We start from the raw sequence: 22,865 nt of genomic DNA, 5'->3' as shown, positions 1-22,865 counted from the left end.
TCCACCTGCAGTTCCAGGCAGCCACTAAAGTACTTTCTGTCTCTACAGATTTGCCTTTTCTGCACACTTCATAGACATGGATCATACAATATGTGGCCTTTTGTATCTGGCCTCTTTCACTTAATGTCTTCAAGGTCCATCCATGTTGTAAATTGTAACAGCACGTTATTACTTATATGGCTGAATAATATTCCATTATATGAACAGACCACATTTTTTTTTATCAGTTCATCATTGATGGGGGTTTGGGCTGTATCTACTCTTTGGCTCTTATAAATAGTGCTGCTATGAACACGTGTGTACAAGTCTTCCTGTAGACGTATGCTTCTGTTTCTCTTGGGCAGATTCCCAGGAGCGGAATTGCCAGAGTGTGTGGGAAGTTTGCGATGAACTTTTTTTTTTTTTTTAAACCAATTCTCTTTGTTTCCTTTGGATTTTATTTTTTGGAGTTAAGGATGGAAGAAATTTTTTTTTTAATTTATTTTATTTATTGCTGTGTTGGGTCTTCGTTTCTATGCGAGGGCTTTCTCTAGTTGCGGCGAGCAGAGGCCACTCCTCATCGCGGTGCACGGGACTCTCACTGTTGCGGCCTCTCTTGTTGCGGAGCACAGGCTCCAGACGCGCAGGCTCAGTAATTGTGGCTCACGGGCCTAGTTGCTCGGCGGCATGTGGGATCTTCCCAGACCAGGGCTCGAACCCGTGTCCCCTGCATTGGCAGGCAGATTCTCAACCACTGCACCACGAGGGAAGCCCCCACGATGAACTTTTTAAGAAACTGCTAGACTATTTTCCACTTACCATCCCACCAGCAATGCATGAGGGCTTCCCAAGGGGGCTCTGTTTTCCTGAGAAGGAAACTCAAGTACAGAGATGTGAAATGACTTGCCCAAGGTCACACAGCTAGTAAGTAGCAGATCTGGATATGATCCTGGGCATTGTGGTCCCAAAGCCTGTGCTCTTTTTTTTTTTTTTTTTCCCAGTTCTTTTTTTATTGAGGTAAAACATAACATAAAATTTACCTTTTTTAACCATTTATGTGTACAGTTCAGTGGCATTAAGGACACTCCTATTGTCCTGTAACCATTACCATCCTCCATCTCCAGAACATTTTCACCGTCCCCAACTGAAACTCTGTCCCCATTAAACAATAGTAACTCTCTGTTCCCCCTCCATGCGGCCCCCGGCAACCACCCTTCTACTTTCTGTCCCTATGAATATGACTACTCCAGGTATGCAAAGAAGAACTCTTCCGTTTTCCTTCTCTACTCTCCTACAACACTACTCACGGAATACTTCACCTCTGACACTTCCGGTCACCAAATGTGTGTGTGACATTTGGTCACACATCGAGCAATTCCGCAGCAAAGCTGGGTGTCTACAGTTCGGTTCAGTTCTGACACCGTCTACCTGTGGATGATGTCAGATCCCACAGATGAAGGGGTCAGTCCCACAAGACGGCATCTTCCCTCCCCAATCTCAGACACCAATCAAAGTCTGGGTTGTTACCCATGCCAAAGCCTGTGCTCTTAACCCCTTATACAAGGATTCACCCTAACCTTGTTCACTCATCATTCATTCATTCATTCATTCAGCAACATGTGCTTACAGGTAGGAGAAACATCAGTGGACAAGCAAACAAGGTTACATTCTGGTAAGAGATGCAGATAAACAAATATACTTAGGACATCAATTCAACAAATACTTACCGAACTCCCACTCCGGGCTGGGCACCGTCCTAGGTGTTGATCACCCACCGGCTAATGAAACAGACACAAATCCCTCCCCACGTGGGGCATCCATCCTGGTGGGAGGAGACAGACGTGAAAACGCAGTGAGCAAGTAAGTGATGAAGGACAAGGAGGGGGTGGGGTGGGAACTGCAGGCCTGTCCGAACAGGAGCCGAAGGGGGGAGCCTCGCAGGTAACTGGGGACATGTCCCAGGGGAGGTGCACAGTGGATGCACAGGTCCTGAGGTGGGAACGTGACCAGCGTGTTCAGGGGGCAGAGAGGCCAGCCTGAGTGGAGGGGGGGGATGGGGGTCCAGATCCAGTAGCAACTCGCAAAGACTCTGGTTTCTTCTCCAAATGAAATGCAGACAGAGGGACTTCCCTGGTGGTCCAGTGGTTAAGACTTTGCCTTCCAGTGCAGGGGGTGCAAGTTCAATTCCTGGTCGGGGAGCTAAGATCCCACATGTCACACGGCCAAATAAACCAAAACGTAAAACAGAAGCAATATTGTAACAGATTCAATAAAGTCTTTAAAAAATAATTGTCCACACCAAAAAAAATCTTAAAAAAAAAAAAAAAAAGAAAGAAATGCAGACAGAGCCCCAAAGGGATTCATCAAGAGGCTGGCATAATTTGACTTCCCTTTTCCCTTTTTTTTTTTTTTAAATACTTATTTATTTACTTATTGGGTTGTGCCAGGTCTTCGTTGTGGCATGCAAACTCTTTTTTAAATTTTTTAAATTTTAAATTTTTATTTTTGGCTGTGTTGGGTCTCAGTTGCTGCGCGCGGGCTTTCTCTAGTTGCATGGAGTGGGGGCTACTCTTCGTTGTGGTGTGCGGGCTTCTCATTGCAGTGGCTTCTCTCGTTGCAGAGCACGGGCTCTAGGCGCGCGGGCTTCAGTAGTTGTGGCTCATGGGCTCTAGAGCGCAGGCTCAGTAGTTGTGGCGCACGGGCTTAGTTGCTCCGCGGTATGTGGGATCTTCCCGGACCAGGGATCTAACCCGTGTCCCCTGCATTGGCAGGCGGATTCTTAACCACTGTGCCACAAAGGAAGTCCTCCATCTTTTTAAAAATAAATAAATTTTACTATCTAGAGCCGTTTTAGGTTCACAGAAAAACTGAGTGGAAATACAGACGGTCCCCATCCATTTATCCTTTAAAAATTCATTTCAAAGCAATTTGCAAACATTAGACCACATCACCCCTAAATACTTCAGCATGCATAACATAACAAGATATCAAATATTTATTGAACCTTCTTGTCCTTGATAAAATTTAAATTCCGTGAAATGCATGCATGTTACCTTACCATCTGATGAATTCTGAGAGATACAGAACACCTGAGTAGCACAAATTCCTCTCCTGATTTAACAGATTCCCTCTGGCTTCCATTTGGAGGACAGATTGGTAGAGAGTGGGAGCAGAGGTCCTCTTATGCCTGCCTGGCTTTCTTCTTAAACAAACTTTTTCTTTTAGAATCGTTTTTAGATTTACAGAGAAGTTGCTACGATGGTCAGAGCCGTCCTGTGTGCCCCTGACCCAGGTTCCCCAAATGTTATCGTGTCCCTACCATCCCAAACCAAGCAACCAATACTGGCAGATGCAACCCTTTCCTCAGATTTTACTCGTCGTCCCTAATAGCTTTCTGTCCCAGGATCCCACCCAGGACACCACTGTGGCCTTACTTCCTGCCTCCTGAATCTCCACTGGTCTGTGGTCACCTTTCAGGCTTGTCTTGGTCGTTCATGACCCTGGCCGTTTTGAGGCATCCCTGGAGGAAAGGCCACGCCCACGTGCCCAGCGCTCCCGGGCTGCGCGTTACCCACGTGACTATCACTGAAGACGTTAACCTGCCTCACCTGGTGGTTTCCACGCTGTGCAGTGGCGCCTTCCCTGTTCCAGACTCTACTCTTCGTAAGCAAGTCGCTGAGCAGCGGCCCACGTGGAGGGGAGGGGAAGAAAGCTGCACCTTCTGGAGGGGAAGTATCCAGATACACTTCTGGCGAATTCTGTCCCTTCTCCTTACCCTGTTTATTTATTTATTCAATCATTTGTTTGTTTTTTTGTGTGTGTGTGGTCTTTTTTGTTTTGGCCATGCCACGCATCTTGCGGGATCTTAGTTCCCCAACCAGGGATGGAACCTGTCTCCCGTGCAGTGGAAGCTCGGAGTCCTAACCACTGGACCGCCAGGGAAGTCCCAATCATTTATTTGTATCCGTATGGATTCACAGAGGTTTCCTTTATACTGCGGGTGATAGTCAACTACAACCTTATCTCATATAAATAGTCTCTATTATAGTCCAATGTCACATTATGTATTTCACTGAAGCCCACCTGGGTTTGGATGCCAGGTGTCATCATAGTGAAACAAGCACAGGGAGCTCCGTATCTTGTGATAACCGATAAGGGAGAAGAATCTGAAAAAGAATAGATATGCGTGTGTGTGTGTGTGTGTGTAACTGAAGCACTTTGTTGTACACCTGAAACTAACACAGCATTGTAAATCAACTATACGTCAGTAAAAAAATAAAATCAAAACTAAAAAGAGAGAGAGAGAGAGAGAGAAGCAGTGCTGAGCAACAAGCAGGAGCTTCTGGCCAGCGTGTGATGGGAGATGTGACTTCAGCCGGGTGACCAAGGAGGGCTTTTGAGGCGGAGGAGTTGACGACTTGGTCCAGAGGAGCTGGGGACCCGAGCACGCGAGGGGCTCTGAGGCGTCAAGGGGGTTGCCACCTGCCCGCGGTCATCCAGCCAGGCAGAGCTACACCCACCTTTCCCAGGCACCAGCCCCACAGCAGTTTCTTCCCCCTGCTCCCGGCCCCCTGGGCGGGCGGCTTGGAATTCAGCCTCCGAGGCCAAGTCCCCACGCCTCCACAGCCCCTTATCTCGCCACGCCCGGCACTGTGCCTGGCACCGACCCGAGCTCCATAAATATTTGCTGCCACTTACCCGGCTGCGCTAGCCCCAGCTGCCCTCCTTTGCCCTCCTCCTGAATCAGCTCTTTCGTCTCGAGGAGGGAGCGGGGTGTTAGTGGACCCCGCTGTGGAATCAGGGACGTGACCCACCCAAGGTCACCGGGAGAAGGAGGGCCAGAGAGAGAGAGAGAGAGGGAGAGAGCTCGCAAGAGCTGGGCGGCCTCCAGATTTCTAATAATGGGATAAGTGTAGCTACTATTTATTATCTTGCCCCTTCGCTGGTGTCAGGCACTTCACACGCATTTTCTGGTTTCATCTCCTCAACAACTCTGCTGGTTCCTAGCACAGGCCAGCTATCTCACCTCGTGGCCTGGGACGGGTGAGCCTCTTTGCCTGGGAAGACCCCCTCACCCCTCCTCCAGGAGGCCCACCCTGCATCCCATGTTTCTCTAGCGATCCCCTGTCATAGGCCCAGGTAAGACGGCCCCAAGATCCCTGCTCCCTGGGTGAATACACACCTGTTCCCAATTATTCAGTCAGACGCTGATTTAGGTGCTGCTGTGAAGGGACAGTGCAGCTGGGACTAAGGTTCCACATCTCAGATAGGAACTGGGTCTTCTGTGGGCCTGCCTCATCAGGTGACCCTCCAAGAGAGACGGGGCTCTTCCCGGAAAAAGAGACTCAAAGCATGAGGGGCGTTCAACAGGAGGGAGATTCTCCGTTGCTGGCTTTGAAGGTGGAGGGGATCCCACGACAAGGAATGCAGACAGCCTCTGAAAACAGAGCGGATTCTGCCCACAGCCAGCAAGGAGGCGGGAACCTCCTTGTCTACCCCAAGCAGAGAACCCAGTCAAGCCAGCCTAAGCTCCTGACTCACAGCTGTGAGCTAATAGCAGGTGCTGTGTTTGCATTCAGTCTTCGTTGCTGCGCGCGGGCTTTCTCTAGTTGAGGCGAGCGGAGGCTACTCTTCGTTGCAGTGCACGGGCTTCTCATTTTGGTGGCTTCTCTTGTTGCAGAGCACGGGCTCTAGGCGCGTGGGCTTCAGTAGTTGCAGCATGCGGGCTCAGTAGTGGTGGCTCGCGGGCTTAGTTGCTCCACGACATGTGGGATCTTCCCGGACCAGGGCTCGAACCCGTGTCCACTGCATTGGCAGGCAGATTCTTAACCACTGCACCACCAGGGAAGTCCTGCGGGTACTGTTTTAAGCTGCTACATTTGTGCTAATTTGTTACCAGCACAGAAAACAAATGCAATCTCTCTGTTTTGTTTCCTTCAGGGCACTCACTGCCAAAGTGAGTTGGTTTCTTTGATTACTTAATTGCTACAAGGTTATCCATCTGTATTTGGTTTGCTAGGGCTGCCATAACAAAGTACCACGAACCAGGTGGCTTACAACAACAGAAACGTACTGTCTCACAGCTCTGGAGGCTGGAAGTCCAAGATCATGTGCGGGCAGGGCCGTGCTCCCTCGGAGACCTGCACGGGAAACTGCCTTACCTCCTTCTGGCTTCTGGTGGTTGACCAACAATCCTTGACTTCCTTGGCTTATAGATGCGTCACTTTGATCGCCACCTTCCTCGTCACGTCGTGTTCTTCCATGCGTTGCTGTCTTCGCTTGGCTGTCTTACTGAAAGGGCACCAGCAGTAATGGATTCGGGCCCATCTTCTCCAGTACAACCGCCTCTTAACTAATTACACCTGCAATGACCCTGTTTCCAAATAAGGTCGTGTTCTGAGGTGTTGGGGGTTAGGGCTTCAACCCATAAACCATCCCTACCTACATGTGTCATCTTCCAGGGTGCAAACTGTGGCTGGGTTTTCCCGCTGGGTTCCTATAGCCTAGAGCACAGCCTAGCACACAGTAGGTGCTTGCCTTTTTGTTGTTCTTGTTAAATCGTCTGATGAATTCTTTCTCTGAGCCTCTTTGCATGTCTTTAGAGTGGGGATAGAGATACACAGCAAATAATCGTCCAACACACGAATGAGGGGAGGAGTATAACATGCCTCAACCGTACTTGACAGAGGGAGAAACTGAGGCTCAGAAAGATGAAGCGAGTTGCTCAAGGTCAGTGCCGCTGCCACGCTGGCAGCCTGGCCAGGAGGGACCTGGGAGCCCTAACACATGTCCTGCACTCCTCCCACCTCTGACCGACAACCTGCTGACACCTTCCAGTGGCTGAACCCAAGAAGAAGCCAGATGCAGCCGAGGTAACGCAGTCAGCAGGGATGACCCGGACCGAGAGGAGAGAGATGGACAAACGGAAGGTCACCAGCACAGGGTGTTCACCCAGAAGGGGAGTCCGCACACTTGGGGATGTCTTCCATCTCGCTCCCCGGAAGGACACACCAGTCTACACACACCCCCAGCACTGCCTAAGGGTCCCCATTTCCCCACTTCCTGATTTCTGCCTATCCACTTGGTGTCAAGTGGAACCTCCCCTCAGTGCCGTTCCGTGGTGGGGACTGTGGAAGGGTTCTGCCCTAGATGCAGGTAGGAAGGGAATATTGCACCCAGAAGATATAAAAGCAAGAATAAAACCCATTAAAGGTTTGGTCCGCTTTTCACTTTTACCACACACAGGCAATTGCAAACAAGGTCAGTGCTTCCCTGCAAAATATCTTTTGTTGGTCTAAGTTCTGAGCATTTGCTGCAAATGTTACCATGGCGTTTTAAATAAATATACTTAGGGCTTCCCTGGTGGCGCAGTGGTTAGGAATCCGCCTGCCAATGCAGGGGACGCCAGTTCGAGCCCTGGTCCAGGAAGATCCCACATGTTGCGGAGCAACGAAGCCCATGTGTCACAACTACTGAGCCTAAGCTCTAGACCCCGTGAGCCACAACTACTGAGCCCGCGAGCCACAACTACTGAAGCCGGCGCGCCTAGAGCCCATGTTCCGCAACAAGAGAAGCCACCGCGATGAGAAGCCCATGCACTGCAATGAAGAGTAGCCCCCTCTCAGCGCAACTAGAGAAAGCTCACACACAGCAACGAAAACCTAACACAGCCAAAAATAAAAAAATAAGTAAATACATATATTTAAATACACACACATACATATATATACATTTCAAATGTAACAAATCCAGAAAAGGATGATAAATTATTTGTTATATATGGGAGAGTTTCTTACAAAACTTAACATCATCTTACCATATGATCCAGCAATCGTGCTCCTTGGTATCCACTCAAATAAGTCAAAAACTCACGTACACAAAAACCAGCACATGGATGTTCATAGCAGCTTTATGTATAACTGCCCAAAGTTGGAAGCAACCAAGGTGTCTGTCAAGAGATGAATGGATAAATAAACTGTGCTACATCCAGACAATGGAAGATTACTCAGTGATAAAAAGAAATCCACCTGCCAATGCAGGGGTCACGGGTTTGAGCCCTGGTCCGGGAAGATCCAACATGCCGCGGAGCAACTAAGCCCGTGCGCCACAACTACTGAGCCTGCACTCTAGAGCTCGTGAGTCACAACTACTGAGCCCGCGAACCACAACTACTGAGCCCACGTGCCACGACCCCATGCTCTGCAACAAGAGAAGCCACCGCAATGAGAAGCCCGCGCACCGCAATGAAGAGCAGCCCCCACTCGCCACAACTAGAGAAAGCCTGTGCGCAGCAACAAAGACCCAATGCAGCCAAAAATAAATAAATTAATTAATTAATTAAAAAAAAAAAGAAATCAGCTATCAAGTCATGAAAAGACATGGAGGAACCTTGAATGCATACGACTAAGTGAAAGAAGCCAATCTAAAAAGGCTACGTGCTGTATGATTCCAACTATATGACACTCTGGAAAACACAAAACTATGGAGACTGTAAAAAGATCAGGGGTTGCCAGGAGATGGCAGGGGAGGTATGAACAGTTGGACCACAGAGGATTTTTAGGGCAGCAAAAAATACTCTGTATGATACTGTAGTGGTGGATACATGTCATGATACATTTGTCCAAACCCATAGAATGTACACCACCAGGAGTGAACCCTAATGTCAACTATGAGCTTTGGGTGATAATGAGGTGTCAATATAGGTTCATCGATTGTAACAAATGTACCACTGGTGGGGATGTTGGTAACAGGGAGGCTATGATGGGTGGGGTCAGGGGGTGTATCTCTGTACCTTCCACTCAATTTTTTTTTTAAGATTTATTTTTTTAAATTTATTTATTTTATTTATTTTTGGCTGCATCGGGTCTTAGTGGCAGCACGCGGGAACTTCGTTGAGGCACATGGGGTCTTCATGGCAATGCGCCAGCTTCTCTCTAGTTGTGGCGTGCGGGTTTTCTCTTCTCTAGTTGTGGCACGCAGGCTCCAGGGCACGTGGGCTCTGTAGCTGTGGTGCATGGGTTCCAGAAAAGGTGGGCTCTGTAGTTTGCAGCACACGGGCTCTCTAGTTGAGGCGCCCAAGCTCAGTAGTTGTGGCGTGCAGGCTTTGTTGCCCTGTGGCATGTGGGATCTTAGTTCCCTGACCAGGGATCGAACCCACGTCCCCTGCATTGGAAGGCGATTCTTTACCACTGGACCACCAGGGAAGTCCCCTTCCACTCAATTTTGTTGTCAGCCTAAAAGCTCTGAAAAATAAGTTTATTAATTAAAAAAAGAAAGAAAAAACACAAATCCAGAAGGATGCTGATGGTTCTTCCATGATAATGACTGAAAATCATTCTGTTACGTACAGGAGGGGAGTGTGTTAAAATGATCTGGGTGTCCAATACGTCAGGTCGCTGGGGCCTCTGATTAGAATGTGTGCTCTGCCAGGACGGGGATTTTTTTATAGCTTTATTGAGATATAATTCCCATACTCCACAACATGCCCATTTAAAATGTACAGCTTGGGAGCTTTTGGTGCTGTCACAGAGTTGTGTGACCATCAGCACGATCACTTTGAGAACATTTCCATCACCCTGAAAAGAAGCACCGCACCCCTTAGGCATCTCACCACCGCCCCGCCAGTGACCCATCCCCTGGGCCACCACTCATCCCCTCCCCGTCTCTGAGATTTGCCTCTGAGGGTGGCAGTTGTTCCCTTGGCTCTCTGATGTGTGCCCAGAACCTGCAACCCTGTTGGATACACCCTAGCGGGCAAGTGCTCCATAGTTAAATGTAACTAATCCGGTTTTTCTTTTCTTTTCTTTTCCTTTTTCTTTTTTTTTTTTTAGCCACCCTGCCTGGCTTGTGGGATCTTAGTTCCCCGACCAGGATCAAACCCCGGGCCCACGGCAGCTGAAAGCACGAGTCTTAACCACTGGACCGCCAGGGAAGTCCCGTAACTCATCTGTTTTTGTCTGGGTCCCAGTCACGACCGGCTTCTGCTCAGAAGCCTCTTTCTCCTCCACCCGTTGCCCCATCAGGACCTTTCAGAGTTACCTCCGTTAGAGCAGGTAACACCCTGCTTCATAGCTGCCTGCACCCCTGTCCTCGACACCCTCCACACTCCTCCCAGATTCCTCCCGCGAGGACAGAACCTATCTGCTCCTCTGCGCGTCACCTCAGGCCCCAGGAAACGCGTGTTGCATTTGAATGGAAACAAGAACAGTCAGCACCCTCGACACACACACGTGTCCCCAGCTCCTGGCCCGCAGACACACAGCCCAGCAGACAGGCCCAGAGTGTGAAGCGCGGAGCCCAACTGTCCCCGTGGGAGCCCCGACTCCGCCGTTGACCCCCAGCGGGACACTGGGCAGGAGATTGAATCTCGGCGAGCCTCCCTTTCCTCAACTATAAAACGGAGCTAATAATAGGACCTACCTCTCCCCGCTGCAGCGAGGATTAGCACAGGGGCCGGTAATACGCAGAGTTCAGTAAGTACTAGCTATAATTATCGCTAAGCACGCGGGATTTATGAAGTCATGACACACGGCCTTCACTCGGCCATCCGTCAACCTCCTCACCTCATGCACATTTCCCGAGGAGAGGGAGAGAGAATCCAGGGTGTCTCCAGGAACCGTGAGTCCCTCCTTGTGACTGGGGTGTTCGGTGAGATGGGGAGGAGCGGCAGATAAGGTGGGGAGAGCTCAGAGGCCAGGCTGGGCAGCTTGGATTCCTTCCCAAAGGTGACGCACGAGGAGCCAGGGGGTGCAACTGAGAGCTGAGGGACAAAGGATATCTCTGAGTGTTAGGAAGATGCCTTCGGGGGGGTGATGGGGGCTCACTCTAGGGGGAGCGACTGGAGTCGGGCAGGAAGCGGGGGTGAGGGTCCACATGGGAGCGGATGCAGCCAGACCCCTGGCCTGCAGCCCAGTGGACATGGAGAATGCCCTGATTCTGAGCCCACTGTCTCTAGATTTCTAGAGAGATCTGGCAGGGACCGTAAACCTGGATGTTGTCTGCTAAATCCTATGTTTCCATTTTTACAAAAGTGAAAGAGAAACAAGGTGAAAGTAATTTTGATAAAATGTTTTAGTTCACTCAATACAGTATATTCTTTTTATTGGCATCACTCAATATAGTTCATTCTCCTTATTCACGGTAGTGATGGTCTATAACGGCATAGTGAACACTGAATAACTGATCCTGAGCCACTGCCCCGGGGGGAAATACGGGATTAGTTGCCTACCAGACTTTCGTCACAATTTTGTTGTTGTTGTTGTTAACTGATTTATACATAACCTTGTTTTATGTGTATTTCTGCTTAAAGGCACCTTGTCTAATGCATATTGTTGACTCACTGACATTAAACTCATAGCCAACAGTGTTGTAACTCATGCCCAAAGGAAGCTTATCTAAAATGCATTTTCTCCATAAGCCCCATCCCAGCCGTTTTACGCTTAGGACACTAGACAGCACTTGGGCTTTATGTTTGGGGAGGCGTTTGAAAATGTAAAATCACCAAGAAATAGCGCAATACTGCAAAAAGGACACTCGTTTACAGGATGCAAGTTTGTTCAACCTTAGCTGGGAACATGTGTCAGAGACTCCCGTTGTTGGCTGCTCTGTGCATGCCCGCGAAAGCACTGTGCTCTAGATTCAGGGGTCACAGGAGCATTTTTAGTGGGTAGGCAAATTTGCAAATATGGAATCCGCCGATGATGAGCTCGACTGTATATCCAAAACATTATCATGTCATCATGTAATTAATATAAATATCATCAACGGGTAGTTTACATTCTCTCTTCCGTGCTACGTCTTTGAAATCCGGGGTCTATTTTGTACTCACAGTACATCTCAGTTTGGACAAGCCATGTTTCAAGTGTCAAAGAGCCCTACACCGCTAGTGGCTTTCATATCAGACAGTGCAAGTCTCTATAGCTTTCTTCAGACTCTCCAAGAGACCTGTGGATGCAAAAATAAAAATAAAAAGGCGTGAAAGAATGCTCAACATCATTAATCATTAGAGAAATGCAGATCAAAACTACAATGAGATATCATCTCACACCGGTCAGAATGGCCATCATCAAAAAATCTACAAACAATAAATGCTGGAGAGGGTGTGGAGGAAAGGGAACACTCTTGCACTGTTGGTGGGAATGTAAATTGATACAGCCACTATGGAGAACAGTATGGAGGTTCCTTAAAAAACTGAAAATAGAACTACCATACGACCCAGCAATCCCACTACTGGGCATATACCCTGAGAAAACCATAATTCAAAAAGAGTCATGTACCAAAATGTTCATTGCAGCTCTCTTTACAATAGCCAGGACATGGAAGCAACCTAAATGTCCATCGACAGATGAATGGATAAAGCAGATGTGGCACATATATACAATGGAATATTACTCAGCCATAAAAAGAAACGAAATGGAGGTATTTGTAATGAGGTGGATGGAGTTAGAGTCTGTCATGCAGAGTGAAGTAAGTCAGAAAGAGAAAAACAAATACAGTATGCTAACACATATATATGGAATCTAAGGGAAAAAAAAAAAAAAAAAGGCCATGAAGAACCTAGTGGCAAGACGGGAATAAAGACACAGACCTACTAGAGAATGGACTTGAGGATATGGGGAGGGGGAAGGGTAAGCTGTGACAAAGTGAGAGAGTGGCATGGACTTATATACACTACCGAACGTAAAATAGATAGCTAGTGGGAAGCAACCGCATAGCACAGGGAGATCAGCTCGGTGCTTTGTGACCACCTAGAGGGGTGGGATAGGGAGGGTGGGAGGGAGACGCAAGAGGGAGGAGATATGGGGATATATGTATATGTATAACTGATTCACTTTGTTATAAAGCAGAAACTAACACACCATTGTAAAGCAATTATACTCCAATAAAGATGTTAAAAAAAATAAAAAAATAAAAAGGCGATGTCAGATACAGCCACCTTGGAGAGCTATGTGGCAATATCTAAGAATTTAGCTGCGCATTTTTCTTTCGACCCAGGAATTCCACTTTGAGGCCAGTGCCCCATGAAGTGTACCACTCAGCACAAGGCAACACGTATCAGAATATTCTTTGCAGCCCTGCTTGCAAGAGCACGATAGTGGAGAAAAATAAAATGTCCATGCTCGGAAGAATGCATCCGTAAACTACAATATGTCCATACACTAGACTACTCAACATCTTTGCAAAAGAAAGAGCCTGAGCTCCGTGTAACAACACGGATGAAACTCACAAACACAAAAGCAAGCGGAAGGTCAGAGACGTGATGCTATTTATACAACATTTAAAAACAGGCGAGGCGATACTCTATGGCAGTTACGGATTCATACATGTGTAGCAAAAGTATTTTTTTGTAAACATGAAAAACGACAAACACCTCCTTAAGGATGGTGGTTACTTCTGGGAGGGAAGGGAAGGATTTGGAGAAGGGTAAGTACACAGAGGGTTCCAGTTATATTTGAAAAGTTATATTTCTTCAGCTGGACAGTTGTGGACATGGAGGTGCTTATTATGGCTATTTGGGATATTTTTGTGTGTGTGTGCCTGAAATATTCTTTTGCACGAGGAACCATAGCAAGGGTTTGTACTGCTGTGTTGACCTGGTCAGACAGGCAGACAGTGAGGGGTCATATGTGGCCTGCGTGTGACTTGAAAAATACTAGAGCCACTCTGACAGGTAGATGGTGAGGATTCCGTGAGATTCCTGCACGGGTGAATAAAGCCCCCAGCACAGTATCTGGCCTGTTGTAACTGCCATCAGCGTATTTGTTGAGAGCGATCATATCACTAAGCAATCGCTCTGTTCTAGATGCTATGTCTAGTGTTTTCATCCATTATTTTGTTTAACAGTATTTATTCAGTGTCTGTAGGAACAAAGCCCCCTGCCCGGGTGCAGTAGAGAGAAAACAGCATGATTCTCGTGAACATAGCGGGGAGGGCATCCCAGTCTTCACGACGCACCCCGATAACTGCTAATGGCCAAGATTTGCCCTACTAGTTTGTCATCTTATTCTTTCCGGACAAGACACATCTATTTAATGTTACAGGTTTTTTTTTTTTTTCTTTTTCTTTTTATCTCTTTTTTTGGCCCAAGGATATGGGGGTGGGCAGGTGAGTAATCAACTGTGCAACATTTTTTCTTCTTTTTGGGGGGGCCGGCATGCCATGTGGCCTGTGGGATCCTAGGTCCCCGACCAGGGATTGAACCCTGGGCCCTCGGCAGTGAAAGCGCTGAGTCCTAACCACTGGACCGCCAGGGAATTCCCCAACTGCACAACATTTGAAGTGCAGTTAATACTTGATGTGATCTTTCAGTAAATATTTTATTTGGAAAAATGTATAAAGTATATAAATAATATATAAGATATATACCAGACATCATATATATGATAGTCCATAGTATATATAATTATATATATATATATAAAATATATATATTATATATATATATATATAATGTATATTGCATTTGTGATTGTATCAGGTACAATCATTATGTATTGTCAGTCTATAATATGTTACAAACTTTAAATGTTTCTTTGACAATAATGCTCTGAGTACGACCGGCAATTGCTCCCATTTCATGAGGAGGAAACTGAGGCATGGAGGCAGCTGGACGCTTGGCCGGGGGGACAGAGGCAGGAGACGGTCACAGGAGGAGTCCGTGGGAGCTGGAGAGCAGCAGACACGGGGGCGTGGCGAGGCAGGAGGCCCAGAGCCCAGCTTTAACAGGGGTGTGTGCACCCCGGGGCCTGGGCTGGGCCTCCCCCCGCACCATCACACCTGCCTCTCGCGGTCACTCTGGGTGACCCCACGTGGCAGTGTGGCTAAATGGGGAGGTGCAAAGCTCCCCGGATCATCAGTGAACCTGAGGGGGGGCTGGGGAGGGCCAGAGGCCTGCAGCGGCCCCTCTCACCCTCCCGCTGGGGGACCCAGGTGGCCAGCTTTGCAGCCTGACCTTTCGGCTCCAGCCCAGCAGCTGCCCTGCAGGCCCTGCAGCCCCCCAGGGGAGGGACTCAGCTCTAGCCTGAGTGGGGTGGGGGCGTGGTAGAGGGCAGCCTGGGGTCCCCGGACCCTCGCGAATCCTGGCTCTGCCTCTCTCTGGCTGCTGACCAATGCCTCCGTTTCTCCAGGGCTCAGTTTCCCCATCAGTAAATTGGAAGCCATCATCCTACTCATCCAAGCCTTGTCGGGAGGACTCCACAAAGTCTTGAATGAATTTTAAAAAGTTAAAAAATAAAGAGCCAGGGCCTGACACCTGATAAGCATTGAATGAAGGGTCATCATTGCATTATTTAATTTTAGTTTTAGTTTTTGAATAAGTAACATGCTGTGGGGGAAATTCAAATAATACAAAAGGCAGAGTGATCAAAAGTTCCTCCACGGGCTTCCCTGGTGGCGCAGTGGTTAAGAATCCACCCACCAATGCAGGGGACATGGGTTTGAGCCCTGGTCCAGGAAGATCCCACATGCCATGGAGCAACTAAGCCCATGCGCCACAGCTACTGAGCCCACGAGCCACAACTACTGAAGCCTGCGCACCTAGAGCCCGAGCTCCGCAACAAGAGAAGCCACCGCAATGAGCAGCCCGCACACCGCAACGAAGAGTAGCCCCCGCTCGCGGCAACTAGAGAAAGCCTGCGTGCAGCAACGAAGACCCAATGCAGCTAAAAATAAATAAATAAATAAATTTATTTTTAAAAAAAAGAATCACTATGCTGTATACCTGAAACTAACACAATATTGTAAGTCAACTATACTTCAAAATAAAAAAAAAAAAAGTTCCTCCAAAGTCACATGTTGACATTGATTACTGACTCAACTAAAGCAGCAATAGAAAATTGGGAAAATTGGGGGATGAAGAATACAAACTGAGCATTAGCTTATTTTAAGGAATTACCGTTAGTGCTGTTCGATGTGATTGATAAAAGTTTTGCAGTTGAGCTGGAAATTTTCCTTCCTTTGATGGAAACGTAAACCTGAGCATTGGGGCAGAATTTATCATGATGTCTGTAGTTTAGTCACTTTTAGCTTTTCATGAGGGAAAATTTCTAGCAGAACCAAAAGTAAAGAGTAAAGGAACTGTTTGTGCTCAGTAACACGTGCTGTTGACGCAACATCCCCACCCTCACTTGGGCCATGTTTTTCCTGCGCTGGAGTATTTGAAACCAAACACCAGGCGGTGTATCATTTTGCCCCAGATGATTTCCATAGACTGCAATTTACTTTAAAATACTCCATCCCCACAAAAGAAAAGAGAAAGAGAGTATGGCAAAAAGTAACGTTTGTGAAGTCTGGTCAGTGGAGCGGAGGGTGTTCCCTGTGGCTTTCCTTTTCCACTGTTCTGCGCTTGCAACTTTCCACAAGCCTCGAAAAGTCTAAGAACAAAGGAAGTTCCGCCTCTGCACCGCACCCCCCTCAAGCCCTGCCCAGGTTCCCAGGGCCAACACAGAAGCCAGTTTCCTGGGGATCCTTCCAGAGGCCCAGAGACCTTTCTAGCTGCATCTTTATTAATAGCAGGTTGTAGTAGTAGTTGAAACCTGATGGGGCAGGCATCCGGGCTGAGTCACACAGGCCTGTCCTGGGTCACCCCACACCTCCTCCCCTCTGACCTCACGTAAGCCGATGGCCACTCGGAACCTCAGTTTCCTGCTCTGTAAACTGGGGATAAATCCCCACCCTTTTGGGAGGCTGGGAGGATGCAGTATAAAGGCCCCAGCGCAGAGCTGGGCTCAGAGCCTTGCTGAGTACACGAAAGAAGACTTTTCCCCAGAGTCTCTCTCAGCTATTAAGAGCTCCGGGGTCTGACGGGGGACGGCTGGGGGTGGGGACTCTTGGTATTAGGGGGCTCTGGGAGTGGTCTCCCTGGTCCCCAGAGGCCCACGGAGGCAGGTGGGTGCACAGAGCCCTGGGTCTCCCATCCCAGGTAAGGTGTACGAAGGGGCTGGGCTCCCCTTTGTCTGCTGCCCTCAGGCCCAGCCCCTGGGGGTTCATAATATGTTTTGTCCCCTCTGTCCTGGGACCAGAGCCCAGAGTCCAAGCTGGTCTAAGTTTGGAAGGGGGAGGGAGGGGTGGGAGGGGACAGGATGTCTCCGAGCTGTCACACACACCCCTGTCCCGGGCCCAGAGAAAGGGAGGGACAAAAGGCTTGGAGAGAGTCAGAAACAAAGACGGGAGAGAGACAGAGAGACACTGGGGAGGGCAGGCCAGAGTGGGGGACAGAGTGCGGACATCCTGAAAGACAGACAGACAGACAGCGGCCACAGTGGGAAGAGCGTGGGGACAGGAGTGAGGGGCCGGGGACCCACAGACAGGCGGGGAGACCCACCCTGAGACCCGGGAGCTAGAACAAGGGCAAGACAGAGACAGGGAGGTGTGGAGAGAGGGGACCAGACAGGCAGGGAAGTCTCTGGGCTCGGACGCAGAGGGGCACGGAGGCAGACCCTTCAGATTAGCTCCAGGCCTCGGCTCTGCTCAGGGGTGCAGTGGAGCTCAGTGGGCGTGCTGCTTTTGGGGAGCGCAGACCAGTGGTGCTTGCCCGAGGTCCAGCTGACACCAGGTCACCCTGAGATGGAGCGCAGGGACCCCGAGAACCAGGAGGATGGGGACCCGGAGGTGAGAAGCAGGAGACAAGGGAGGGAGAGACAGAGACAGAGAGAGATGCAGGAGGTGGAGAGGGCCAGGGGGCAGACACAGAGAGACACACACAGAGAGAACCAGAAGAGACAGGGAAACAGAGAAACATCAAAGACCCAGAAGAACGCAAACCCGAGGACACAGAGCGAGGCCAAGACCCCCGGGGGAAATGTACGCAGAAACAAAGAACGGGAAACCCAGGAAGAGAGGAGGATGGAGAAAGAGAGGGGTAGAGTCAGGGGTGGTGTGGGCAGGGGAGGCCCCCAGTGGGGCTGGGGCTTTTGGTGGCTCCCGCAGATGGCAGTGGGCAGGGTCGCTGAGACAATCACCCATAACCCCGCCAGGACACAAAAACAGGTGGCCTGAGGGCGGGTGAGTCATTGTGACTCACCCTCTCTGGGGACCAACCCCCCACCTCAGCCCTGGGCTGGGCCTCCAGCCCACCCTGCTGCTCTAGGTGGGCCCCAGACTCACCCCCTCCCCACCTCTGTCCCTCTCCTGCAGGAGGACACAGCCACGGCCCTCCAGAGGCTCGTGGAGCTGACGGCCACCAGGGTGACCCCAGTGAGGAAACTGCGTGTCCAGTATCACCTCATCCGAAAGCTTGGCTCTGGCTCCTACGGCCACGTGCTCCTTGCCCGGCCTCGCCAAGGGGGTGAGTTTGGTCACCAAAGGGCACAGTCCTTGATGTCCCCCAGGTTTCCCCCTCTGAAACCACTGAGACAGGGAGCAGCCTTGCGGGGAGCTGATGAGGACGCTTCTTGATGCAGCTCCAGAAAGTTAAGAGCTCTGTGGTCTTCCAAAAAATGGAACTCACCCAGAGAGGGTGAGAGACTTGCCTGAGGTCACGCAGCAAGGCGGGAGCACAACTTGGACTGAAATTCAAGTCGCCGCATCCCCTACTTTATGCGAGAGGAAACTGAGGTCCAGAGAGGGTAAGGCAGTTGGGCAAGGCCACACAGCAATCTGAGGCAGAGCAGAAAGAGTCCTCAGGGAAGGTCTCCTCCAACTCCCACTTCACAGATGGAGAAACTCGAGGCACAGAGAGGTTAGACACTATGCCCTGCCCCTCTTGTTTTATGCGTAAGACGTCTGAGGCTCAGAGAGGTTGAGTGGCTTGCCTAAGGCCCCACAGCAAGATCAGAGCGCCCTGAGTTCCCTCCTGCCCCCACCTCCCCAGCAGGTCCGGTTGTGGCTCTGAAGCTCCTACCTCGGGACTCGGTCCTGAGAACCACCTTCCTGAGAGAGTTCTGTGTGGGCCGCTGTGTCTCGTTACATCCAGGCATCATCCAGACCCTGGCAGGACCCCTGGAGACCCCTCGACACTTCGCCTTCGCCCAGGAGTATGCGCCCTGTGGGGATCTCAGCGGGATGCTGGAGGAACAGGTGAGGCAGGCAGGCAAGGGACAGAGGTTGGGACTGCTTATCCCAGGTCTGACTTTGTCCCTCCCCCAATCCTGTTTCCAACCCTGACCCCCAAACCTTAACTCCGCCCTAAGTCCCCAAACCACCTCCTTATTTCTAATTCTCAATGCAGTTTCCATGACTCACCCCAACCCTAATCCATCCAGGGCAGGGAGTTGGGATTGGGGTTGAGGATGGATCAGGTCTGATGAGGGGGTAGGGATGGAGACAGAGATGGGATTTTAATTGGCATTGGCATTGGGAATGGGTGTGGGTGGAGATGGATGGGTTGAATTTAGGGTTGATTATAGATTGGTCACGGGTGTGGAGAAGAGCACGGTTGGGGCTGCAGAGTGAAGCAGAGATGGCTGAGGATGTGTATGTAGATTGAGTTGGAGAAGGGCTGTAATGGAGTTCTCTCTAGAAAGACCAGGTCAGGACTGAATCCATGATATTCTGGGGGTACTTGAGTTTGAAGTTAGGGTGGGGTCATCTTTAGGAATAGACTTTGGATTTGAAATAGGCTTGGGGATAAACAGAAGGAAAAAAGGAAGGGAGGAAGAGAAAGAGGGAAAGAGTAGGATGGATGGATGGATGGAAAGATTGGTGGATGGATGAACGGACGGATGTTTGGGTGGATTGAAGGACGGAGGGATGGATGGATGGATGTTGGCTATTAAATAACTGGACAAATTATTGAATTGCTGACGAGCTGGTGGAATGGGTATTGAGTGGAAACCCTGCTGTATAGATCGTTGGATGGATGACTGGTTTGATGGATGGATTGCTGTCTTGCTGCCTGGCTAGCTGGATGGATCGATCTATCAATCGATTGATGAAATAAACTGTGGGACTTTAGAACTGGGTCTGAGTTAGAGATGGGACCTAAATTAGTATGGGCCTAAGATTAGGATTAAGTGTGGGATTTGGGTTTTCATTGGAGATCTTGGTGGTCAGTTTAGAGGAGATAAGAAATATAAGGAGTGGGTTTGAGTGTTAGGACAAAGTTTGATGGAAGTTAAAGAAGTTCTGGTGAGATTTGGGGTTCCAGTGAGGAAAACATCTGGGAGTTGGTCTACAGGGGTACAGATGTGGAGGCAGCTTGTGGTTGAGGCTGATCTGGAGAAGCTGTTGGGGGATGTTTTGGGGACACGAGAGGTAGCCGCTGGTCTGGGGATTTGGATTCTTGAACCCCAAGAAGCAACATAAAGAGGAAACCAGGGCAGCCTTTACTTCATCCTCTCTCTTTGACTCCAGGGCCTCCCAGAGCTGCAGGTGAAGCGGGTGGTGGCCCAGGTAGCTGGAGCCCTGGACTTCCTCCATGGCCGGGGGCTGGTCCATGCGGACGTCAAGCCAGGAAACGTGCTGGTCTTCGACCCTGTCTGCAGCCGTGTGGCCCTGGGTGACCTGGGTCTGACCCGGCCTGAGGGCAGCCCAACCTCTGCCCCGCCATGGCCACTGCCCTCCGCCCCACCCGAGCTCTGCCTCCTGCTGCCCCCTGAAACCCTGCCCCTGCGACCAGCAGTGGACTCCTGGGGGCTGGGGGTGCTTCTCTTCTGTGCGGCCATTGCCTGTTTCCCTTGGGACGTGGCGCTAGCCCCTGACCCTGAGTTCGAGGCCTTTGCTGGCTGGATGATCAACAGGCCCCAGCCACTTCAACCACCGCCCCCTTGGGACCAGTTTGCGCCCCCGGCTCTGGCACTGCTCCAGGGGCTTCTGGACCTGGATCACGAGACTAGGAGACCCCCACTGGCTGTCCTGGACTTCCTGGGGGATGATTGGGGGTTAAAGAACAAAGAGAGACCTGGGTGCTTGGGGAGTATGTGCAGTGAAGTTGGGGAGGAGGAGGAAGAGGGGGGAGCAAGCCTGGAAGAGTGGTCAGAGGAGGAGGAGAATGACGACAAAGATGGTGGGAGGACGGGGACAGATGGCGGAGAGCCCTGACCAGGTGACTGGGACGGGTGCCCAGAGCTAGGGCCAAAGGCCCCTCCCCCAGCCCCCATGGCCACCTGGATGGAAAGACAGCTGCTCCCGGGAGGACAGAGAGGGAACACATTGCATCTCTCCCAACCAAAGGCTGGACTCGGATGCACAATTCCCCTCCCGACTGAGGACCCGGGAGTCCGGAACCCCCGGTACCTCCTCCGTCAGACCCAGGAGCCCAGGGCCCCAGCCCCTCCTCCCTCAGACCCAGGGGTCTAGACCCCTCCTCCCTCAACCACCCTTCCTCTCCCTTCTGTCCTGAACGTGTCTTCTTGAAGGAAGGTGCTGTTTCCCCCGTAGATGCATTTCTGCACGGTGGGGACATGTTGGGTGCTTATGGACTTGTGATTTGGTCACACCTCTCCTCTAAGGCCTTAGGTGACCCCGGTGGCCACGGCACCAAATCTGGGCTTTCCAGATCCAACACCATGGAAACCTCGCCTTCCATCCCTCCCACTTCCCTGGGCTCTGGGGGACATTAAGGGAGGCACTCATCCTTTCTGGACCTAAATCAACACACAGACAGGCACCCACACACCCTCTCTTGCCTGCAGACGTTTGGAAACCCTGTGTTCTCCCCCGAGAATGCCTTCTTCCCAACTCCAGGCCTCCAGAAAGTAGACCCCGCCCCGGGGGCCTCTCCGGCTCCTCCGAAACTTGTAGCCCAGCGATCTGCGCCCCCACCTTTTCCATCTCCCCTCGCAGGCTGCCCAGGACGGACTTGGCCTTGTTCACCTGTACGTCCTTTCGGGTTCTGCCCTCACACGGCGAGCCTCCTGCGCCAGTTCCCTGAGAGCGCGAGCACCGCGGCGTGTGCTGGTCCCGTCCACGCCGAGGGCCGCGGCTGGCTTGCTGGGATCTTGTGTCCACCTGGGCCGGCCTGACGCCACCCCCATCCCAGCACACAGACCCCTGACTTGTGAAGCTTCCCGCCTGCAGGGCAGGGGCTGCGTGGATCCAAGGCCGCATCCCCCGCCCCCAGCACGGTCATGGGGACCTGCTTCTTTCTGGGGAATCTGTCCTGCGTGCTTTCTAGATTTAAAAACGTGAGTTCACTCCGTACAGCGGGGTGTCCTGGATTGGACCCTGGGACAGGTAAAGGTTGTGGGTGGACACGAGAAGCGTCTAGCGTTTGACTGATGGCTACTGTCTTCATTTGGACAAACGCACCGACGGCTGGGTGAGGGATTCACCTGGCAGGGAGCTGGGTGAGGAGACATGGGAGCTCAAAGCCGCTGCCCTGTATATCGAAAAATGATTCTGGAATAAAACGTAAATTTAAAAAGAATCAAGTGAGTTCATATTTATCATCTCGCTCGAAAACTGAGGGGGTGGGTGCAACCCTCCAGGTCCCCGCCCCTGCCTCCTCCTTCAGTGCTGGGAGCCCCTGCCTGCCCCCCCCCAACTCTGAAGTCTGCAGACTCATAACTGGGACTCCCCTCCCTTCCTCCCCTCCCCGCGGGGCCTTCACTTCCCAGTGGCTGCACCACCTGCTGCCCCTCTGCTCCGAGGCTGAGGTCATTTCTCACTGCATCATTCTGGAATCTTGTTGTCTCATCCTTTCCCCACACAGGACCCCATGTCTCCTCCCCCGGACGCCCCTTACTAAACACTTGTGTCTGACCTGTCAGTGGGGCACTGATGGGGCAGCTGGCTGGGGTCAAGGCAGGGGCAAGCTGGAGAAATGATTTCATCCTCTACAGGGGACCAGGACCCCTGGATCTGAGGGAAGAGGGGCTGGGGGCCCGGATCCCCGGGTCTGAGGGAGGAGGGGCTGGGGGCCCGGACCCCCGGGTTTGAGGGGGGAGGGGCTGGGGGCCCGGACCCCTGGTCTGAGGGAGGAGGGGCTGGGGGCCCGGACCCCTGGGTCT

General features: G+C 50.9%; 1 protein-coding gene and 1 non-coding gene across 6 annotated transcripts; one reads left to right on the top strand and one right to left on the bottom strand.

Moving 5' to 3' along the window:
- Nucleotides 1-1,192: 1,192 nt before the first annotated feature.
- Nucleotides 1,193-10,697, bottom strand: LOC103002655 (uncharacterized). The gene is made up of 4 exons (XR_003623335.2): nucleotides 10,542-10,697; nucleotides 7,796-7,927; nucleotides 1,707-1,801; nucleotides 1,193-1,407 (listed from the first exon to the last, which is right to left on the bottom strand). It is a non-coding gene; the product is annotated as an uncharacterized LOC103002655 (transcript).
- Nucleotides 10,698-17,171: 6,474 nt separating this feature from the next.
- On the top strand, nucleotides 17,172-22,253 carry SBK3 (SH3 domain binding kinase family member 3). Of its 5 annotated transcripts, none has more exons than XM_007181343.2 (4): nucleotides 17,172-17,586; nucleotides 18,112-18,262; nucleotides 18,791-18,993; nucleotides 20,269-22,253. In XM_007181343.2, the coding sequence occupies exons 1-4, from the start codon at nucleotides 17,542-17,544 to the stop codon at nucleotides 20,953-20,955; spliced, it is 1,086 nt and encodes a 361-aa protein (XP_007181405.2). In that variant the 5' UTR covers nucleotides 17,172-17,541; the 3' UTR covers nucleotides 20,956-22,253. The 5 variants fall into 5 exon arrangements, with proteins under 5 accessions (XP_007181405.2, XP_007181404.2, XP_057390331.1 ...); XM_007181342.2 differs by having other exon boundaries at nucleotides 18,788-18,993; XM_057534348.1 differs by having other exon boundaries at nucleotides 17,172-17,778; nucleotides 18,890-18,993.
- The last annotated feature ends 612 nt before the right edge of the window (nucleotides 22,254-22,865 follow it).

The sequence above is a fragment of the Balaenoptera acutorostrata genome, chromosome 19 (assembly GCF_949987535.1).
Source record: "Balaenoptera acutorostrata chromosome 19, mBalAcu1.1, whole genome shotgun sequence".
Classification (NCBI taxonomy): Eukaryota; Metazoa; Chordata; class Mammalia; order Artiodactyla; family Balaenopteridae; genus Balaenoptera; species Balaenoptera acutorostrata.
Note: the sequence above shows the minus strand (reverse complement) of the source record. Positions and strands in the feature narration are given on the sequence as shown.